Source organism: Taudactylus pleione, unplaced genomic scaffold (genome assembly GCF_031769625.1).
Source record: "Taudactylus pleione unplaced genomic scaffold, aTauple2 ptg000109l, whole genome shotgun sequence".
Lineage (NCBI taxonomy): Eukaryota > Metazoa > Chordata > Amphibia > Anura > Myobatrachidae > Taudactylus > Taudactylus pleione.
Window position 1 is genome coordinate 5,772,576 of NW_028284511.1, and position 21,396 is coordinate 5,793,971.

The window sequence follows — 21,396 nt, forward strand, 5'->3', positions numbered from 1 at the left end:
TAAATGTTACTTTAATATTTACACGGTCCTGCCTGGACAATGCTATGAGCAATTTCTCTAAATATTACATTTACAATACATTACATTACTTAATGATGCATTTTTGGCACAAGTAAGAAAAATATTTTTCCCCAAGGAAACAATATCCTATATTTCAGATTCCTTCGAAGCGTCTGTTGTAAAGAAAAATATAAGAGAACAGTTTATTCTCCACAATAACATTTGTATTCTTTTTCCTACTAATAAAATGTTGTCATGCACAAGACCCTTGTTCTGTGAATGGTTCTGAGTAGTATCAGTATGTGCACCACACCTGTATGCAGCAAAGGTATACTTGGCACTACTTCGTGTTTGGTTAAATAAAAGGTATAATGGTGCAAAATAAAATGTTTGTTTTGTTAGGAAGATGCTTTTGAAAGAAGCTAAATCGCATGATTTAATTTTTTTTTAATATCACGCTAAGAAAAAATAGCAATGACAGGGAGTCCCTTTAGTAGCAAAACCCTTAAGCTGAGCATCCACTATACAATTATCTGTCAGATATCTGTCCAATCTGGCTGGTTGGAATGAAAACCTGGTAATGTATGAGATGAAATGACAGACGACCATTGCTCACAAACACTGGAAAACAGTCAAAAATGGACTTTCAGCCAAATTGGTTAAAACACACAAATTTAACCAATTTGAACAATTGTTTTTTGTCCGTTTTCCAGTATTTAAAACCATAAGATCGACTGTCATTTGCTCCCATACATTACCAGGTTTTCATTCCAACCAGCCAGATTGGACAGATAATTGTATAGTGCATGCCCAGCATTATTCTAGTGTTCGATTCATAAAACCAGATAATTAACGGAGTATGAAGAATTACAAGTGTGAATTGTACCAACCATTATAGACCTTTTTAAAAAGGTAAACTAGACTAATTTATAATACAAACCATGTTGCCTCCTATTTCACGACCAAACTGGACTCCTTCCGACAATCTTCTGCCATGTACACCCCCTCTATATGCAATCCATCATCCCAGGCTACAGGAACGAGGTCTGGAAACTCTTATGTCATTATTATCCCCCCCCTTTAACCTTCTCAATGGTTTCACCGCATGCCTACCCAAAACCTCCTCTCAACCCTGTTTCTCTCTACTACTCAAATTCTATCCTTCCATTTGATTCTAGATACTTAAACGGTCACTCCCCTGACACTCTTTAATGTCCCTACTCCGATTCAAGCATTATAACCCCTGCATGCTACTACTCAATTTCACCCTCCTACAACTTTACTTCGTAATTGTACGAATGAACATGGACAGCTCTGCTATCGATGGTTTTTCACCAGTGGTAGAAAAACACCTTTGATGGTGGAGCCAATGATGGTTTTATCAATGTACAGTACATGTGCAGACGTTTCTCGCACATGTGCTTAGCGGCACTGGCACTCAGCACTGGGGGATCAGCCAATGATGTTTACAATTGGTGGCCTCCCTTCATCGACCACCTAAATTGTACACTTTCTTGCTTAACATTTACTATAAGTATTTCATTGTGTCCTAACTCATTTTGCAGTTTAGTACCTTTTATTAATCTATCTGTACAGTACTTTTAACTGCAATACACTAACTACTTTCCATGTCACTCCAGACTGCTGCTGTCCCCCTTCTTCCCAATCCCACTTATCCAATATCCTTGCCCAGGTCAACCTACTTTACTCTCTTTACCGCAATTCCCCACTGCATGTTACACATATAGTGCACATTAGGTGGCAGCCTCCCCTGGTACTTTTAAGGGCAAGAGGAACAACATGTACAACTATTTATGAAGTGGGTATCCAGTTAGTGGTTTTCATTTTACCCCTGTAGCTCCATGTATAAACCCAAGATGGCCGCCTCACCTGACACTCTTGTATAGGATGAACAATGCATGGTTCTGATGATTTTGGCAAGGTATATTTATCTTTCCTAGTATATTTATCTCGCCCTTTGTGTCATCTCTTCCAGGTATTACCTATTCTGTCCATTGTAATACTATGTTAACATGCCTAAAATGGCTGCATCAACTGGATCGTGGGTAGGATAAAAAAAAAATCCATGGAACTGATGACCCAAAATGGCTGCTTCAACTTATTATATTAATGGTTTGTGTAGTTTATGCAAGTCTAAAACTTTATTATGTTAATGAGTTCTGTAAGCACTATTTAAATAAATTAGAATTACTAATAGTGGCATTAATGCTACAAGGAATTGTGTCCCATCAAAGTTATCCAGCAGTAAGAGAACCAATTGCTTCCTAAGTGAATGTCTAACTTCTTTCCTACTATATGGCTTTTTATAAATAAAATAATAAAAAATATAGTTAGAGACAAAGTCTCTGGAAGAGATGAATAAGAGAAATACACGTGTTAGGAATATTTATTTTCACTGAGATGATAAGGAACTGGCAGTAAGGGAAAAATCACTAAGACACGGGTATTGGGGCCACCATGATTTAGGTTTAAAACTGCTCGGAGAGCAAGTCACATAACCTCTGGGAAACATCTTCTTTACTTGTGCGGATGGTAAGTCGGTACATCTGTGAGGGACACAAGACCATAACAGGTTAAATTAGTCCTGTGCAATGTCACGGGAGACAAGCAGACACACAGACGGACATATTAAATTCCCATGGTACAATACAATTACAGAAGGAAAAGAGCAGACTATTCTTCCACTCATTACTGCTCACCTGCGCCTGCACGTTTGGTTCGAGGCGTAGCAGACATCCCACTTGTCGAGATTTTGTTTGGATGATTCCAGCTGCCACATAGTTGGATGGGTTTGGATCAACATTTTCTAAGAGAGCTGGGCCAAATCCAATGAGCTGAAAATGAAGACAAAATAAAAAACAAAACAAAAAAACAAAGTATATAGATTTTGTTACAAAATATTAAAATGGGGACAGTGAGAATGGGAAACACATTAAGGACAAAATAAAGGACTGTAAGCAGAACTTTTGTTTGCATGGTATCTATGGAGAGCTAACCTTTGCCTTTATGATCTCAGAATCCATTGGATGTTTTGCCTTGAAAATGTTCTGAACCTCTTGATTTGGGCTGTAAAAATACAAATAAAAATATTATACTCTGTCAGACACAAGTTGTAAGACACACAGCTCAGAAACATATGTCACTATTCCTATACAGCCTGTTCATCATCTATTAGAGCAGGGGTGGGCAACCAGAGGCAAAGAGCCAAAAAATATATGTAGACAAGTTAAAGAGCCGATAGAAGGCGCACCCCATTTTTCTGTGTGCGGCTTTGGTATGAGCAGATAGCATGCGCGTGCCTTTGGTATGACATTTGCAGGAGCATGACCTTGTGTGACACCCCCATGTTTAGTCACACTGGGGACGAGCCCAGCACATTGGAAATACACAATTGACAATCTTTCCAATATAATTTTTCTTTTTTTACCTTTTTACTTTGCTGTAATTTTGTATTAGTGGGACTTTTGACAATCCTTGTTTTCTATCATTTTTGAATGCCCCTTATGCAGTGCCCCTTGTAGTAGTACCCCATATGCAGTGTCCCCTGTAGTTGTGCCCCCAGTACTTACCTCATCGCATTGCCAGTTCCACGCTGTCAGGGCTCCCTCTGTTGCTGCCTGGATCTAACTAGATCCAGCAGGTGCGCAGGCTCCTCACATCGCAGGTGACGTCATACGCGCACTGCATCACTGGGAACCCTGGCCTCTATAGAGATCAGAGGCTGCTTTAGCCTCTGATCGCTTCAGAGGCCAGCATTCAGAGTTGCAGTGGAGCTACTATACATAAACAAGAGCCGCATGCGTCATGAGAGCCGCGGGTTGGCCACCGCTGTACTAGAGAAATACAGGATTCATTTCTAAATCCCATGCAAACAAATAGGCTTCCAATATTCAGGGAAAGGGTGCCACATTTTCCCAGATTTGTACTGCACAATGCTCTAAGGCAGCGATTCCCAAACATGGTTCTGTGGTACACTGGAGTCTCACAGGGTAACAGTGTTAGTGGTCCAGGACCAAATGAAATAATTTGTGTGTGATTTGTTAGGTTGATGGTTCTCATGTCGACATGCATCAGGTTGAAATGAGAATGTATGTGATCTGATGCGCTGGCATTCCAGTAAGAACACCTGCCCTATCCTCCTCCTGGTGCCTAACCTTAACCTCTCCCCTACCCCCTAACCCTCCCAGCTGCTCCTAACCCTAACTCTCACCATTCTGAGAATGGCAACTTTTCATATGTCATCATTTTATACAGGTCAAAATTCTGCGGATTTTAACCATGCGAATGGCGACATTTTTTGCCATGTCGACATTCTGGTGTCGACATAGTAAATGTTGACCATGTGACTGGATACCAAGTTATTTATAGTCAATGTGATTGGCCGCCACCAGGTCTGGTTTTGCCAATCATAAACTCTGTGGACAAATAGAAATGCAGCCCTGTCCACCACCGCATAACTGAGCCTAAGGATGGCAGCTAAGCACAATTTGCTTCATTTAATCATCTGCCAAATCTCTCAATAAGATGCTTTAGGCCTGGGGCGGAGGGGGGTGCAGCGAAAATAAATGCTGATACTCTACTGTGCAGTGATCCAGAAACGTTGGGAACAACCGCTGTAAGGTGCTGGTTTTCTGAAAACCTAGGTTTTTATAAATGTGCCTCAGTGAGCCCGTTTATTCTCACACAAAATAAATTCTGCTGTTGAATCTTATAAGATTACTGCCTGCCAAACTACAAGAACATATGTGCACCAGACTAAGGCAGGCAAGCACTGTGTAACTTATGATAAAGATGATCAAAATTAGGAATTTATCTGCCGACGATGAAAATTCCCATTACCTGCTGAGCTGCTTCCAGCGCTGAAAGAAGTCTTGTCCCTCCATCTCAGTTGGCTGGAAGAACTTATTCAGAGTGATCGGCAGCTTTACTGAGAAGTTCTGAAATGCCCCCCCATACCTGCAGGATGTACAAAATAAACATATAATAATAATAACTATTAGTTACCATGGTGCATAAAAACAGATATGGAGGAAAGTTACATAAGAGAAAGTAGAGGGGGAAGAAGGAAACAACGTTTTCTTGTACAAATGTAAATGGCAGAGTATTCCGGTATCTTTAGCTAGATCACGTAAAGGTTGCAACAGCCGCTGGGCATTAAGTTATTCACCTCCAGTGGGATGATGGAATAGAAATAAAAGAACAAGTGTTCCAGAATAAAATCACTCTGCTAGCCCTCAGTGACCTGTGATCTACTGAGAAAGCTGAATGCATTTGTCAATTGTTAAGTTATTACTGCTCAGCATATACACATTCATTGATATTAGATATACCTGTAATGAGTGACACTCATCTCTTTCAGTCAGTAGAAAAGGATATGTAAAAATGGGACTAGTGGCAAAACCACTATATTTAGTCCTGGCGGTATAATAAATAAATTATATAGAATACTACAGTATATATTAATATAGAAACATTAAAGATATTAGTGAAATAAATATATATATTTTTTTTTTTTATTAGAACAAACGTAATTTTGCTATTTTTTTTTTTTTTAAAGTAATAAAACAAGATGTGCCGTTTTGCTAATTTGCAATGGGGATAAATAACATAACTACAGTATACAGCACTGTGTAATATGATTGGCACTCTATAAACAATAAATACTGGCAACTTAAAAAAACAAGAATTTATTTATCTCAGGAGTCTGTACTGCCCTTGTGAAAAACAATAAGGACACAATGAAGAATTAAAATAAATAAAAAAAAAGTAGAAGACCTGTGAGAACGGAGTAAATTAATTATGCGCCTATAACATGTCCCTTTTCCTGCAACAAAATAGGACCCCAGGTGGAACGGAATGACATATCGTCCACATAGTGTGTGTACACACAAATGCGCGTGCACGTAGTAAGTCCTAAGAGTCGTCCTTGGGCTGTGCTGCACGTCAGATGGGGCGGCGGCATGCAGATAAGTGGAGGATGGACGGCTATATCGTGCGGTCGTACACTGGATCGTGCAGTGTGTACGGCCGACCGCTATAACATTCCATTGGGCCTCGGGTCACCTGGGATACACATCTTTCTGATGTATACCTAGACTTAGGAAAAGGGAACACAAGCTATTACAAACGGCCAAAGATAGGGGAATAATAATAACAATAATAAAAAAGTCCTAGAAGCAGAACCAACGGTTGCTTCCTTTGTTAACCTGCATATTGATATAATCTCTACTAAATCTAGTTAACTAGTTTAAGATTATGTTTCTACAACTATCTTAGACAGGAAGACCATAACTGACATTTACATTTGGTATTGGGTATGAAGAAGGGAATCTGATCAAAGCCCTTGCCCACGTCACAAGAGAGGACAGCCGGAGATTCTTAAGTCTCCCAGTCAATCGAGAGAGTAGGCAAGTGTGGCATCCAATCCATTTTCCCAACAGCCCCCCCCCCACTCACACACACTAATATTGTCAGAAGCCAATAAAGTACACTTTGTAGAGTTCAGAGGGATACACAGGGAGAACATAAAAACTCACAGAGAAGGCCCTGGTTGGATTTGAAATGTTAGTAATTTCTGTCACCCACCTTGTAGTTGTGGTGTAAGATGATTAAACTAAATTCTAATAAGTCTGAGAATATTGTTTATTTATAGAGCGCCACAATCCTAGGCAGTACGGAAGAAACTAATGTGTGTATCAAAATCTGCCGAATCTATTGTTAAAGGTGAAGCAAAAGGTTTTAAAAATATATTTTGCAGTTTTATTGCCAAAGCTTTAAAAGATAATTGAAAACGCTTGTGAAAGTGCTAAGCTTTGCACTACCTGTTCACCTTCAGTTTAATCTGCTTTAAGTTTTCTTACATTTGTTATATATTAAAGGACATAGGACCTCATTCAGACCCGGTCGCAAGCGCTGAGCGCTTGCAACCGGGTCGATGTTTTGGTCCTGTGCACGCACGGCGGCCGCACTGCGCGTGTGCAAGCCCTGGAGCGAGAGAGAAGCTCTCTCGCTCAAGAGCTCTCTACAAAAGGGCTGGCTGTCGATGTTGATCGACAGCTCGGTCCGTTTTGTAGGTGGGGCGGGGGGGGTGGCTACATAAACGGAGGCGCAAAAAACTACCCGGTACGCAAATGCCGGGTAAAAGCCGGGATTAAGGCTTTTTTCTGTCTGCAAGTGGTGTAAGTGTAGGTATAAAAACTATTCACAACCCAGTAGAAGGACCTTTGCATCTGATATAAAGCATTCTTCTCTCAATTTGGCATAATACAGCGAATACAAATTAGGCGATATATTGGACGATATGTGGTTTTGAGGCAAATTGGAACATCTTTCACTTCAGTGTGTACACTCAATCGTGCATTCACGTGCATCGTATCTTCCCATCTGATGTGCTGCACGTCACATGGGAATAAGTCATGAACAATGTGGTGCACATCTCGCAGTGTGTATGCTCAACCGGAAGACCACAAGATGCATTGGTCCAATCTTTCCTATGAAGACATCACCTGACCTGTCAGTGATCTACACGGTGATTGTATAGTGTGCAGAAGAAAATATTAATGGATACAATGGTCCGACTTGATATATTGAGCAGTCGTTTGTAGGATTGCATGGTGTGTATGCTCTATATTGTGTGTTCTGGGATGAAGGGAAATTGGAACGACCATCATGTCTTTTGTATGTCTTTCTGATGTGTACTCAGCAGTGATGGGGCTATTTGTCTACACCAGGGGTTCTCAACTCCAGTCCATAAGTAACGCCAACAGGTCTTGTTTAGTGGATTTCTTTAACCATGCACAGGTGAGTTCATCTATTTTGCTGGGTCAGTAATTTTGCCACCTGCTTCCACAGACAGAAATCCTTAAAATATGACCTGTTGGGAAAACTTGAGGGTTGAGAACAATGGTCTACTCTACAAAGTAATTCTTCCTACTTTGAAGAATGTGCAGAGAAATACCTTAATCAAGTGATCGATAAGATACAAACCTAAACTGGATGTTTAGAACAGGATCTTCCACAAATTCTTGCACACATTCAATATTGACCACTTGCTGCAACTGGGCTCCCCCATCCACTGAAGACTCCACTGGCTTAGACTGCAGATTCAGACATGGACATGAGAGTCAAGGAGCAGTGGTAATAATCAAGGATCTTCATTGGACTGTGTATGGGGGTGGCACCTATCACACGACTTGCAGAACAGGATCGGCTGCCTTCTAGATGTTCTACATATATAAACGCTGAAAAGATTCATGTTTATGGACTTTCAGGTAAAAATGTAAAGGGAGGAGGAAAGGAGAACATAAATAGTCCCCACACACATTCCTCATAGTTTATTAGCTTAGAAATGTAAAAAAAACACAAATCACACAGAACCTGGGTCATTTTCTTCTTGTGATCTTTCCTGCACTAAGCTCCATTGCAATTTAGGGTGAATGGACATCCCCATGGGTCCACAGTACAAGGGATTTGGAAGATGGAAGCACACAAATTATATACCTCTATATAATATACTGTAATTCTACTTTTTTGTGTGGTATAAAAGATCAACAGTAATAAGGTCGACAATCAATAGGTCAACACCAGATGGTGGATATGCAATAGGTCTACAGGTACAAAAGGTCGACTGACCAAAAGGTTGACAGTGCAAAAGGTCGACACTTTTTTTTGTAATTTAACCCTAAATCCTAACCCTCCTCCTAGTGCCTAAACCTAACCCTCCCAGTGCCTAACCCCAACTGTTCCCTCCAACAGACTAACCCTAACTCTTCCCCAAGTGCCTAACCCTTCTCCTAGTGCCTAACCCTAACTGTCCCCTCCGGCAGACTAACCCTAATGGGGGGCATCCACTAGACCATTTTATCCCTGTCCAACCTCTTAACGATTTTCCCTTGAAGTTTCCCTTGAAATATGATCTTCCACTCTGAACAATTTGCAAAAGATTTGCAAACGATTTGCAAAAGATCTAACAATAAACTATGTTGTTTTAATCTGTGATTGAGAGCTTTCAGCTATAGTGGGCAGATAGTGGTTCATCGTTTGATCGTTCAGTGTAAACGATGTGTAAGCAATCAAGTGAAATTGACCTGCATGTTCAGTCGATGGAGGAGACGATCAAACGACCAGCGGGAGCGCGCATTCTACATCGTTATAAACAATTACTGCAAGATTTGTAAACGATGTTTGAACGATTATCGAACGATTTTATCATTATCGTTCAACTTTATCGTCTAGTGGATACCCCCCTTAACTCTTCTCCAAGTGCCTAACCCTCCTCCTAGTGCCTAACCCCAACTGTCCCCTCCAACAGACTAACCCTAACTCTTCCCCAAGTGCCTAACCCCCAACCATAAAAAAGTTGACCTTTTGCACCTGTCGAACTTTCATCCGGATACCATATTTTCACAACTAAAATGTGCAGAAATATATTACATTTGCCCCTCAGTAGGCTATGAATCTCCTGTAAGGATGAACAGTGCTTCAGATTTTTCACTATGCTCATAAATGTTATATTAAATGCAGACACAAACAACTATAAAATAACTATTGCATAGCACTTAAAAAAAGGATATTGGCTTGAAGCTCATCTGAGCAAATCAATGTTGGGGTGAAGTTCTGGAACTGAGAGGACACCTTGTTGCCAAAGAAGATAAACATACGACCTATGAGATATGGAAGTAAAACATTAGGAGATTTTTATGTAAAAAGTGTACTTTTACTTTAGAGGGCTTGAAAACTAGCCACAAGCTTGTACAGCCATCTGTAGGATATTGCTGGTAATCCTTTATAAGAAATAAACCTTACTTGATGCATCTATTTGGAATGAAAAAAAAAAAGAAAAAAAACAGTTTCTCTCTTATAAAGGATTATTTCCACAACAACCACACAGGTGTATAAAGATTACACTATATATTACCTACAAACAAATACATCTAATCCTACATATAATACCATCAATGGACCAAACTCTCCAGCGCTTCCCTGCAGAACACACCCCAATAACACAGAAGCTATTCTGTTAAGTGTAAACCTTTAAGTCTGCTACAGATGCAATGTCTCCACCGTGTGATTAAATAGAGAACATACAGTAAAGTAACCGCACTTGCACTGTCTCAGATGATAAAATTTGGATTAAAAATTACCTCTGCTGTACAGATTACACTAGAAAACCACATCCAAAGCGGTGTTTGCAAATACTGACTCACATTTTTCAATTGTAGAATAGATTTAATATAAAAATGTAAATATCTAGTATTAATCTTAAAGACTGAGCTGTTTTGCCTGGGAAAAATTTTCTGACATGCATTTTTTTTTTTTTTTTTCAAAAACCCATAATACAAAAAAAAAATAAAAATAAAAAAAAATAAAAAAACAGTAAAAATCTAAATCAACCTGGAAACTCAAACAATGAGGAGGCATGTCCGTGTATTGACAACAGAGCAGAAAAAGTCTAATCTGCTCATTGTAAATATAGTGTTTGCAGTATGATCAAACATTAAATTTGAAGGTGGTGTGTGATAGTAATAGCAGCACGCAAGTCAACAATAAATACTGCCGGTATCTGAACACCAGTATGGCCATGTGACTTTTTTTCATTGTGTGAGACAGAACTGCATGAACAAGTCAAGAGGGGCTTATGTATCAAGCTGTTTTTTTACATAAAGTTATGAAGAAACTGCAGTTTTTGCATAATTTAATGTATTGTAGCTATGTACTAATGGCACGATACAGGAAATTTCATAGAAATTTTCATAGAAATCTGGCAAAGTGCTAATTAGCACTGCAGATTGTAGTCCGCAATGATAACAATGGAGACTGCTATCTGACACATATGTACCAAAAGACAGAAAAGCTTTTTGGAGTTTGGCCCCGGAAGTTTATACCATCTTCAGATGGTGTAAATTGCTTTAAGCCTAGAACAGTGGTTCCCAAACTTTTTCATATCACGGCGCCCTAGAGTATCAAAATTTTTTCCACGGCTCCCCTGGGCCAAAAATTTCTTACAGAGAAATTCAGCAAAAATTTAATTAAATTGTGCCGATGTCCCTCTTAGATTCAGTTATGTGGTAGTTGACAAGGCTGCGCTTCTTTTGGTCCACATATTTTTTGATTGGCAGTCTTTAGCACTGGTTTTGCCTATCACACTGATTAAAAGTCATTTTATTTGGTACTGGACCACCAACACAAGGCCCCCAGTTTGGAAACCACTGCTATAGAGACTCCAGGAGCAGGAGAAAGAGCTTATCGAGATCTCTCTCTCGCAGCCTCAGGCCGGCTCCGGAAGTTGACGCTGTGCGCATGCGCAGTGTCAACTTCCACAGGAGAAGTCTGTCACAGATGTGAAAGACTTCTACAATTTGCCGGGGATACAACTCGCAGGTACAGCGGTTACCGAACCGCTGTCCTTGCGAGTTTCCCTTTGTACATAAGAGGGATATTTGCATTAAAAATTAAAATATCCCCTGTCATATGGATACATAATAATCGCGGCAGTTCTGCAATTATTAATACATAGACACAAAATAATCTTAAGATTATTGATGCCATGGAAGCATGGTAGAGGGGTAAGAAATTATTAATTCACTTTAATATGGATGGGTTTCTCTCTGTGGTCTCCCTGTGTGTCATATATACCTTATGACTCCCTTCCCACCGAAAGTTCTTTAGCTCCAGCAGTTTAGTGTAAGCCTGTGAATGTAGTTGGAGCACAAAGAGCTACTGCCACAGCACTGATTAACAGCTGCTACGAGTTATGCCCATGTAGGCTACATGTTTGTACTAGTCTATCCCCAGAATATATGCTGCACATAACAGAACAGCCATCAGACATTCTCCTATGCTTCAGAATTGTACGTAAATTGTGCAGGTTCAGGTTGGACTAACCTTAGCCACTTTAATGTAGATAACAGGTTGTTAATATCTGCCAAACAGTGGCAGCTGTCTAAATGAATTCCATTTGGTCTGTTATGTTTTTGTTGAACACTAACTAGCTAAGAGGACATCATAGATACTTACCCAGATTTTGACGAAACTCTGATTTTAAGCCAATTTGAAGCAGCTGGTTCTCAAACAGAACACCATTATTTTTGCAGATAAACCTTGAAAGAGATATAAAAATATGAGGAAGAGATAACAGGTGTTTGATAAACATTACCTTGCATCAATGTATGGCTAAGTTTAGGAAGATGCAATAGTGCAAAGGGAAATTCTGCACTAGATCTTCTCTTCCCTAGTCACTGCCAAATCAATAGTGTTCCCCACATCTCTTCTCCCAACACCTGTACATGTTCTCTGAAAGCCGGTCCATTTATAGTGTTGGTGCTAATAGACAGGCTGATCGTTGGTTATATTGTCATTTTATGAAGACAGCCTATGGGACCTGAAGGGGATAATGAATCACTACACAGTGCCGCTAACTTTTCCATGCTGACTAAACCTTACATTATAAATCTTTCCCAGAAGCTGCATAGTAGTATCATGAAGCTTTATTAAAACACAAAGATAAAAAAGAATGTGTGTTAAAAAGGTGCAAGAAGCATAAGGATAACATTCAGAATAATCTGTAAAGAATGAGAGAAGTTCAACAATGCCCTCCACATTTCTCCCCCAGTACCGTTGTATTAATACCTGGACAATACAAACTTCAATAGTAAATGTATTAAAAACATGTAAATGGATAAAACCCATAGTCTATGCATGCATAAATCAGAGTGCTCAAAAGGCATAGACCTAGTGCATCTCCCCCGATTTATTGAGCTTGTTACATGGTAGATGGACTATTTTTGCATGCAACTCTATGCCTTGTTAAAGCAGCAGCAACTTTAAGTGAAAAAACAAAAGTAAAATACCCATAATTCCTTGATGAAGTTTCTCTCTGGATTTAATAAATCTGTGCGTACAATGTTTGTAAGCAATTTAGGAGTAATTTCATTTTGGCAGACTATGCTTTGTGCAGAAAAGGCCTATTATAGAAGTTTAAGAGACTGAATGAGCCTTAGGCAAGCCTTTACCTGCAGTAGCAGTAAATCAGGTGTTCATGAACTATAAATTAGAGGCAGAACAATTCTTCAATCACCACATCATCCCATAAAGGGTCAGTCAAGCCAGGATGGTTGCTTCACCAACTGGTGCTAACCAACACCATGGTCAGTGCACAGCCTCAATGTGCCAGGTGACTGAATAGTGGTGGATAGTGATTCAGTACAATTCTTACCCAGGAACCCCACACAAATTACAAAACAAACTTCATTTTAACCAGAGAGACTGCTGAAAACATGTGTTTTTACCACTCCCCAAATGTCAATCACTACACTTCATCTGCAACAGAAATCCAACATCTATCGCCGTAGAAAAAGGCATTTGACATATACAAACAACTATAAAAGGGTATAAAATACCTTAATGTTGCCTATCTTTTTCAAAGCTCTGGCATTAATACCTTTGAAAAGCAGACATTGGCATTTACAAAGAGGAAAGGAGTACAGTCCCTTTCAGATAAATCTATTTTCTTATAACAACTCTTAATGTGTCAGTTTAGAGATATTCATTAATTAAAGTGAAAACCGTATTCTAATACAGGGACAAGCACGTCCCAAGCCATGTACATAACTAGTCCCATAGAGGGCGCTCCGGGGGCCGTAGTAGTGAGCGGTCTTTATTGCACACCTTAGCGAATGCACAGTACATGGTACACCGCATATAATCCCATTATGGGCAAGATACCATCCAACACGTGTGCAGAAGACAAAGTTAGAGCACATGCATGTATTCCATGTTGCTAAATTATATGTACATATCAGGAAATTGAATGCAAAATAAATTAACGTAAAGCTTTCAATATCAGTCTTGAATTTCTGTATTGGGGAAGGGGTGAGAGCACTTTATTCTGTGGGGGGGGGGGGACAAATGTCCGTAAATGGCTTCTTTCTTTCGAACTGCAAAATCTTAATGAACTGCAGCAGCCTTCCCAGCAGGTAATGTGACCTTACTCCTCAGTGACTCTAAGCCTCCAATGTGCTGCATTTGGAAGATGGAGCAGAAATAAGAGCTTTCCTATTTTCTTAATGGAGATTAATGAAGCCCAGAAACAATGCCCGAGTCCCTGCTGTTTTAAAGCCACAAGCATCTACATATGAGGAAGCCAGACAGCAGCAGTGAAAGGTGAATGGTAGATGAAACCAGATGTGTTTCTCATTGGGTTGGGTTTGCTTACTTGTGGAAGAAATCCTCTGCATCGTGTACAGAAGGGTCTGGCTCCACAGATGCCCCTTCTATGGGAGATGGGACATCACTGTATCGGACGTCGGCGGCAAAGAGGAAAACCAAGGGGAGAAGAGGCAGCAACACGGAGCACTGTTAGTTCCCCTAATCCCAGCATGCACTCTAGCAAAAAGCAACTTTACATAAACTCAAATTCCAAATATAAGACACACATAAAAGAAAGGCTGGCAGCTAAACCTTGGGCAAGTAATAGCGTCCCCATAGAAATTCCAATTTAGAAACGGTTATCTACAGAAGTCTTTATTACACACATGCTTTCCATTTCGGCACCAGCAACCTACCTCCCAAAGTTGTCTTCTGCACCTGTAGTGACAGCAGCAACAGGCAGCGAAGCATCTGCAAAGACATCCACAAGCAGACTTCCGGTGGAGTTAGCAGAGGGTGCACCCGGGCTGGCAGCAGAGGGAGCGCCTAAGCCCAAGAGGTCAGCAGAAGGAGAAGGAGTGGACTGTAAAAAGACAACCAAAATTGTAAAACATGGCTGTAAGCAGGGCCGTAGCTAGAGTAGTGCAGCCGGTGCCATCGCACAGGGCACCGTTTGGGCCTGTCAAATTTCTGTTTATTATCATTCTCACTTGTAGCTTCCTCTTATTTCATCCCCAGCATCTCCTGGCCTCCACTATCTCTTATCTGGTCCTTCCCCATGAGTCAATTCCCCTTTTTTGGGTGCATTATGTCCCTTTGAAAAATGAGGGGGGAGCTAATACTCTTTCTGGCACAGGGCACCAAAAAGTCTAGTTACGGCTGTAAGTAACCGAAGATGAAACAGAACACCAATACTAATCCATGCTGTGTTACTTAGTGACCATATTTCAGCACAATACATTCTTCATACAAACCTAATCCACCATAAAGCAGGTCTATTTCCATAGACAACCTAATTTTTGCCAGAAACTGATTGGCAAGACACCTTTTTGACAGTACTGAGGGCTTTGAAAAGAACACACAATGGTAATCTATATAAAAGACCAATACAAGTCAGCAAAGTACTCTGCATAGTCCATCTCCCTCTGCCACAAAGTTCTCATCATTATTTATTAGCAGGCTTGGATTTGTGGGTAAAGGCCCCCATACAACTACCACCAGCGATCGGACACACCGATCAGCCGGTCGTAAATGCTGAGCTGTGGCCACCGATGTTTCGCGATCCATCGTAGGATCAGTGAAATTCTCCATGTTAAGTTTCAGATATTTGCAAATCACGATCATATTCTGATCATGATCAGCAAATCGGTGAAATCCAACAGGTTGGATTTCACCGATCCTGCAACCCGGCATCTCTGCATCACAGTAACGCGGTGATCCGTCGCTGTTGTATGGGCCTTTAAGCCATCAAGGGATAGGTTCAGGGTAGTGGAACTGGACAACCAGCAGACTGAACCTTACAGCAAGTTCCAAATATTGAATTTTTGTTACCACAAAACTTTTAACAAACAGGTTTAATTTTAAATAAAGTAGCCATTTAAATTGCCATACAACACAAGTGTTTTTGGTTTGTGGCTTTTATTTAGGAATTTAGGTATCTATACAATATAATACAAGATGGGACACAATAGTTTGGGCGATGATTAGATTAGTTAATGATTAGAGGAGAACCATAACATTAAAGCCACTTAATAATGTGCACAATGCTTTGAACTCTGGAAACTTTTTCTATTCTGGATAAATAGTTATTTGATGGAATAAGATGGGAAACCTGCACCAGCCATGAGGATTACAGAAAATGGTATTAAAACTAGGAGCACACGTCAAACCAGGGGAACAGAACGTTATATTCAACACTGATGCAATTAAATACAAATGACGTGCTAGTGAGTGGTTATCTTAAAGCAACTAAAGCTTTAGTTACAAGCTGGAAATAAAACAGGCACCAGATTCTAAAAAGAGATAATGATACTGTAATATATAAATGAAGACTGCTACATTACCCAGTTTTATTAAAATAGAGATCGTGACGGAAACCACTCAGTATCTACACAAGGAGTAAACAAAGACCTCTAACAAATCAATGATGTCACATCCTGTATTATTAAATAGAGGCGAATTAGAGCCTTCTCTCATATGTACACAGAGATGTTCCATTACTCTAGGATAGGGAGGCCAAAATGCTCTAATTCAGATTAGGCTGTGCACACAGGACATGACAAAGAATCAGTACCCAGTATGTCTAACTGGGAAATCTGCATACAGCATTTATAGGTAAGGGCAATAAGGAACCAAATTTTTATAGCAATGTCGAATGTCAAACTCTTTATGTGGTCAACATTAAACCAAATTACTCTTAATTAGTGCATTGCCGGCAACAGAAATTAAATGGGAAAGCTCAGTATAGCGATACCCAGGTAGTCCAAGCTGCTTGTTGTGGGCCTAAAATAATCAATTTGGTACTAGAAGTGGAGCTCTATTAAACTCAATGAGGCGGATTAAAAAAGTAGTTTCTTAACTTTTCCAGCAACTAAGGCAAATATTCATCAAAAAATGGGAATATAGATTTTAGAATTTTCGACAAAAAAAGAACATAAAATAAAATGATATAGTGTGAGAGTCATTCCTTTCTCCAAAGAAGGCAAACACCTTTCCAACTAGTATTTAAGCACACATGCATATTCCGTATATCGCTCCATTTCTGCGGTAATGAAAGAATCTGGTAATACGAGGGTGTTGCTGTAAGATGGCCGATTCCAGAGCACTAGCGCCTGCTGCCAGATGGGATGGGTGGCAAGAGAGAGAATGGACTAGGTCGCATTGCACATAGAAGCTGAGGTTCAGTCACATGATATAATTCGATATATACAATTTACACTCCTGGTCTGTCCTTCCCGGTATGACCGGCAGTTCGAATCTGCATGCATACCGTAATATTAGTCTTTTCATAAAGCGTAATGGTTACAAATATTTTACATAGCCTATATTCCAGAAAACACTGAAGCTATATAATTCTGTTAAGTCCATTACTATACCAATGCCAGTGACTGAAATAGCGATTACATGCACTGAAAACAAAAGACATACCACTGCGCTAACAGGGGCGGGCTCAGTGCCCCCATTCACATCTGAACTGTTCTTCTCCTTCTTTGTGTCTTCCAAGTCAGTGACTGTACTAGGACCTTTCTTCTTCTTCAGCTTGGCCAAGATGGAAGACTCTCGCTCAGGGAACGGTGGCATCTCCTCCAAAACAGTAGCCTTCAAATAACATAGAAAGACAGAAGTGCACAGATGAATGGTGTAGCTTTATTACTTTCTAGAAAGCAAAAAATGGCAAAGGCAGGGTTCGACAAATACCGACCCAAAGGTCCAGTAACAGTTTAGTCTTCTCGACTAGTTTTTAACCACCATTGTTTGACCCTTAATAGTTAGGATACGGGGCTGTATGTGTCAGTGACAAGAGAGTGTCACGCAGCTATGGTACATGACTATTGCAAGTAGCAATCGTCATGCTGAATGAGCTGAATTTGGATTGGTTTGTGCACTCTTCAGCCAATGCATGCGGACATTAATTCTCCCGCTGCAGAATTGTGCAGCTCAGCTTTGCTAAATGTGCTACCGGTTAATTTTAGAAATCATTACACAAAATATTATATTATTATTATTCTACCTTGTAATGTGTGGCAAGATATGAATTGGGGGCCCTGCTGTGCACACCATGGTACAAATTAGACGTCCTGCTGTGTGTGGCATGCTATGAATAGGGTGCCAGAGATGGGAATGTTTGAATGGCATTAAATAAGCATGACTAGTACTTTAGAGAAGTCTTCATATATTTTAGTTGGGGAAGATTGTCTGGCTCCTAGACTGTAGAAATATTTGTTGAGCCCTGATCAAAGCCCAAGATGGCTTTGGTCTCTCAGTGCCCTAGTGTAAAGTGATGAAAGAATGTAGCAGAACCTGAAAATGCTTTCAGGACTATATTTTCAATACACTAATAGTTGGCACCTGGTAAACCTATTTTTTTCCCCAAATTTAGGATAGCTTTGCTAAGTAATGCCACATTGCATCACCCAAGATCTTCTCCATGAACATACCAATATGTCGTTGCTGGCGATTGAGCTCAGCCGCAGATACTCTACTGCTCTTTGTTGAAGTTCCACATCTGCATTCCTGAGCTGGCTGTCGCTGCGTAGCACATCCTGGATAGTGGGTTTAATTTCGGGGAACAGGTTGATAAACTTGATGTAGGCTGAGAGGAGCAGTGCCCTGGTAGGGACACTGCACAGGTGGAACTTGGAGTGAAGGAGGTTAAACTGAATCAGGGGACTGGAGAGAAAAAAAAAAAAAAAAAGTTTTAATACATATCAGACTGAAAGTTTATTACCAAATGGCATTTACTGATAATTTTTTTAGTCCTGTAGCTAAAACACTGCTGCTACTAATGCTGGGCATGCACTATACAATTATCTGTCAGATATCTGTCTAGTCTGGCTGGTTGGAATGAAAACCTGGTAATGTATGGGAGCAAATGACAGTCGATTATATGGCTTTAAACACTGGAAAACAGACAAAAACAATTGTTCAAATTGGTTACATTTGTTTTATTTAACCAATTTGTCTGAATGTCCATTTTTGACTGTTTTCCAGTGTTTGTAAACAAATGTTCGATTGTCATTTGCTCCCATACATTACCAGATTTTTATTCCAACCAGCCAGATTGGACAGATATCTGACAGATAATTGTAGTGTATGCCCAGCATAAGTGGTGCCCATCGTCATTGTATTCTCCCGTGAATTAAAATATGCTGGCTTTTGTGTGAAAAGATAATTGGGACCATTAGAGTATAAAAAAACAAACACACACACGTTTGTGGTTATGACTAATGAGAATAGTATAGATCAAACTGACATGGAAGTGCTATAACAGATCATTTCTTTCCTCTAGGATTTGCTAATGAAAGTTGACTTAAAGATGCTTTAAAGTTGCAATAAAACTAAGTGGGCACCAATTATCTTGAGGAGGGACTTGCCTAGTAGTGTATGACTGGCCAGAGCAACTGATAAATAATAAATAAATTAATGAAAAATAAAATCTACTAAGGTTACAATGATTTTATTAAAGTGCATCCTTGACTCTATTCATGTGGTCAGACTCTACCCCCAAGAAACCCAGCATCATCTAATATACATGTTCAGTCACTAGCATAGAGAACAGGTGACTATGTTAAGTATACTTCAAGGGTACAGCTAGCGTGTCTGTGATACAAATAAACAATCAATGTATATATACACCTAGAACGTGGGTCACCAGCAATAAGGTTTCCAAACTCGCCCAAGATATAACCCCCAACCTTCACCAGATTTTCATGGCAAGCAGGAGCCTGGAGAGCCTGAAAGGCAAGCAAAAAGAACTTAACTTCACCTCTACATTTGTGTATACAAAATGACATCCCTAAGATAAAGACAGTGAAATGTGAGTTATTGCAGGACTTCAAATACCAAATTAAAATTCCCATTGGTAGGAAAGGTGCCTATTGTATGAAAAAAAAAATTTCAGTGCTCAAGTGTTCAGAAGTTAACGTTCAAGAACATAGGGGAAGATTCAATTAGCAGCGGTAATTTACCGTGGGCTAATTAATCATCCTGGGGCAATTCAATTAGCCCCACTTAACAGGTCTCATGAGACCCCCCCAAAAAAACCAATAACCATGTGTTAATGGGTGAAAAGATCCAGTTAATGCATAGGTCTATGAACTTATCAGGGACTATGTGCTTATGCCTGCTAAAAGCATTGAAAGCCCCTTATTAACGAGTGTTAAAAAGGGGCTCGGATGAAAAAGGGTTTCTAATTGAATAGCCTCAGGTGATATAGCCGGAGGCTATCACCCTTCTTCACCCGGGATTACTTTACAGGGCCAATTGAACCGCCCCCATAGACTGATAGCCAGAGTACTAGAATCTATACTTAACAGCCAAATGCCGAAACTGCTCTCGGCGCATTCAATGCAGTGGTCTATTTAAGTAAATGAACTCTTCCGCCATTATCCTTCTTCTCCAAAATCAGAGCCTAATGCTGGGCATACACTCTACAATTATCTGTCAGATATCTGTCAAATCTGTCTGGTGGGAATGAAAATCTAGTCCGTTTTCTAGTATTTGGGAGCAAATTTCTATTGTCATTTGCTCCCATACATTACCAGGTTTTCATTCCAACCAGCCAGATTGGACAGATATCTGACAGATAATTGTATAGTGTATGTCCCGCATTATTTACAACTTTAGCAATTAAGAATAATCTTCCCTATTTTATGTAGTTAAAAATAAAATCTCAAAACTTATAGCGAATTCTAAGGCTCATACTGAAGTGAAATTTGGACATCAGGTACTCCAGAGGATGGTCTAGTCTCTATGTAAAAAAATAATTAGTTCGTTACACATTTGTTACCAGGTGGTGATGCAAATTACTTGTGCTAAAACTGTTCAACGCGCCCTTGATTGTGGTCAACAACAGGTTTCTTTCAAAGAATACGTCATGTTCTGCTATAGAGAATGCTAGTCTTCATTCTAGCACCCTGCACCTGTCACAGCCATGCAGTTCCTCCATCCTGCCTGGGGTGCCGCCCTCTGCTCTGGTGCTTCTAGCAGCACTCAGCTGATTCAACAAAATGCTTAGATTCAGCATTTTGTGTGCTAGACGCACCAGAGCAGAGGGCGGCACCCCAGGAGAGAAAGCGGAACTGCACAGGTTTTAACAGGTGCAGGGTGCTAGAATTAACACTAGGACGTCTAATATCTTTCAGATCTATCAGAATACTACACTATATCATTCCCAAGGTAGATATCTACTAGCAGACATCTTTGCCACCCTGATCACCATGAAGTAAAGTGCAGTGAACAGGCCAAGATATCTGAAAGGAACGCCTGAGGCCCATTCTTTGGTAAGGCATTGCATCATGAATTGTAGCACTCAAGTAATTTGTATCACCACATGGTGACAAAATGTGTTACTAATAATGATTTTTTTTTCCCAATAAAAACCAAGCACCTCATTACGAACCTTAGAACCTTTACAGAGAGCATTAAGAAGAGATACTTTATTTTTACCAGCCTATTTATATCCCCATGCTGCAGGTGACTCCTTTATTATTCTACCCAAGCACCACAGGA

The 21,396-nt window shown here is 40.0% G+C and overlaps 1 protein-coding gene across 2 annotated transcripts in view; it reads right to left on the reverse strand.

The window, feature by feature from the left end:
* Positions 1-2,391: 2,391 nt before the first annotated feature.
* The window catches only part of AP2A2 (adaptor related protein complex 2 subunit alpha 2), a 93,859-nt gene continuing 74,854 nt past the window's right edge, over positions 2,392-21,396 (reverse strand). The window contains exons 12-23 of one of the 2 annotated variants that reach the window (XM_088470981.1): positions 19,522-19,619; positions 18,324-18,555; positions 17,314-17,484; positions 14,583-14,749; positions 14,234-14,311; positions 12,037-12,119; positions 9,594-9,683; positions 8,008-8,131; positions 4,861-4,977; positions 3,018-3,087; positions 2,721-2,855; positions 2,392-2,567 (exon numbers count right to left, since the gene is read on the reverse strand). In XM_088470981.1, coding sequence (XP_088327107.1) covers positions 2,490-2,567; positions 2,721-2,855; positions 3,018-3,087; positions 4,861-4,977; positions 8,008-8,131; positions 9,594-9,683; positions 12,037-12,119; positions 14,234-14,311; positions 14,583-14,749; positions 17,314-17,484; positions 18,324-18,555; positions 19,522-19,619 — 1,443 coding nt within the window. In that variant the 3' untranslated portion in view covers positions 2,392-2,489. The remainder of the gene's footprint in view (positions 2,568-2,720; positions 2,856-3,017; positions 3,088-4,860; positions 4,978-8,007; positions 8,132-9,593; positions 9,684-12,036; positions 12,120-14,233; positions 14,312-14,582; positions 14,750-17,313; positions 17,485-18,323; positions 18,556-19,521; positions 19,620-21,396) is intronic. The other variant, XM_088470982.1, reaches the window with a different exon arrangement.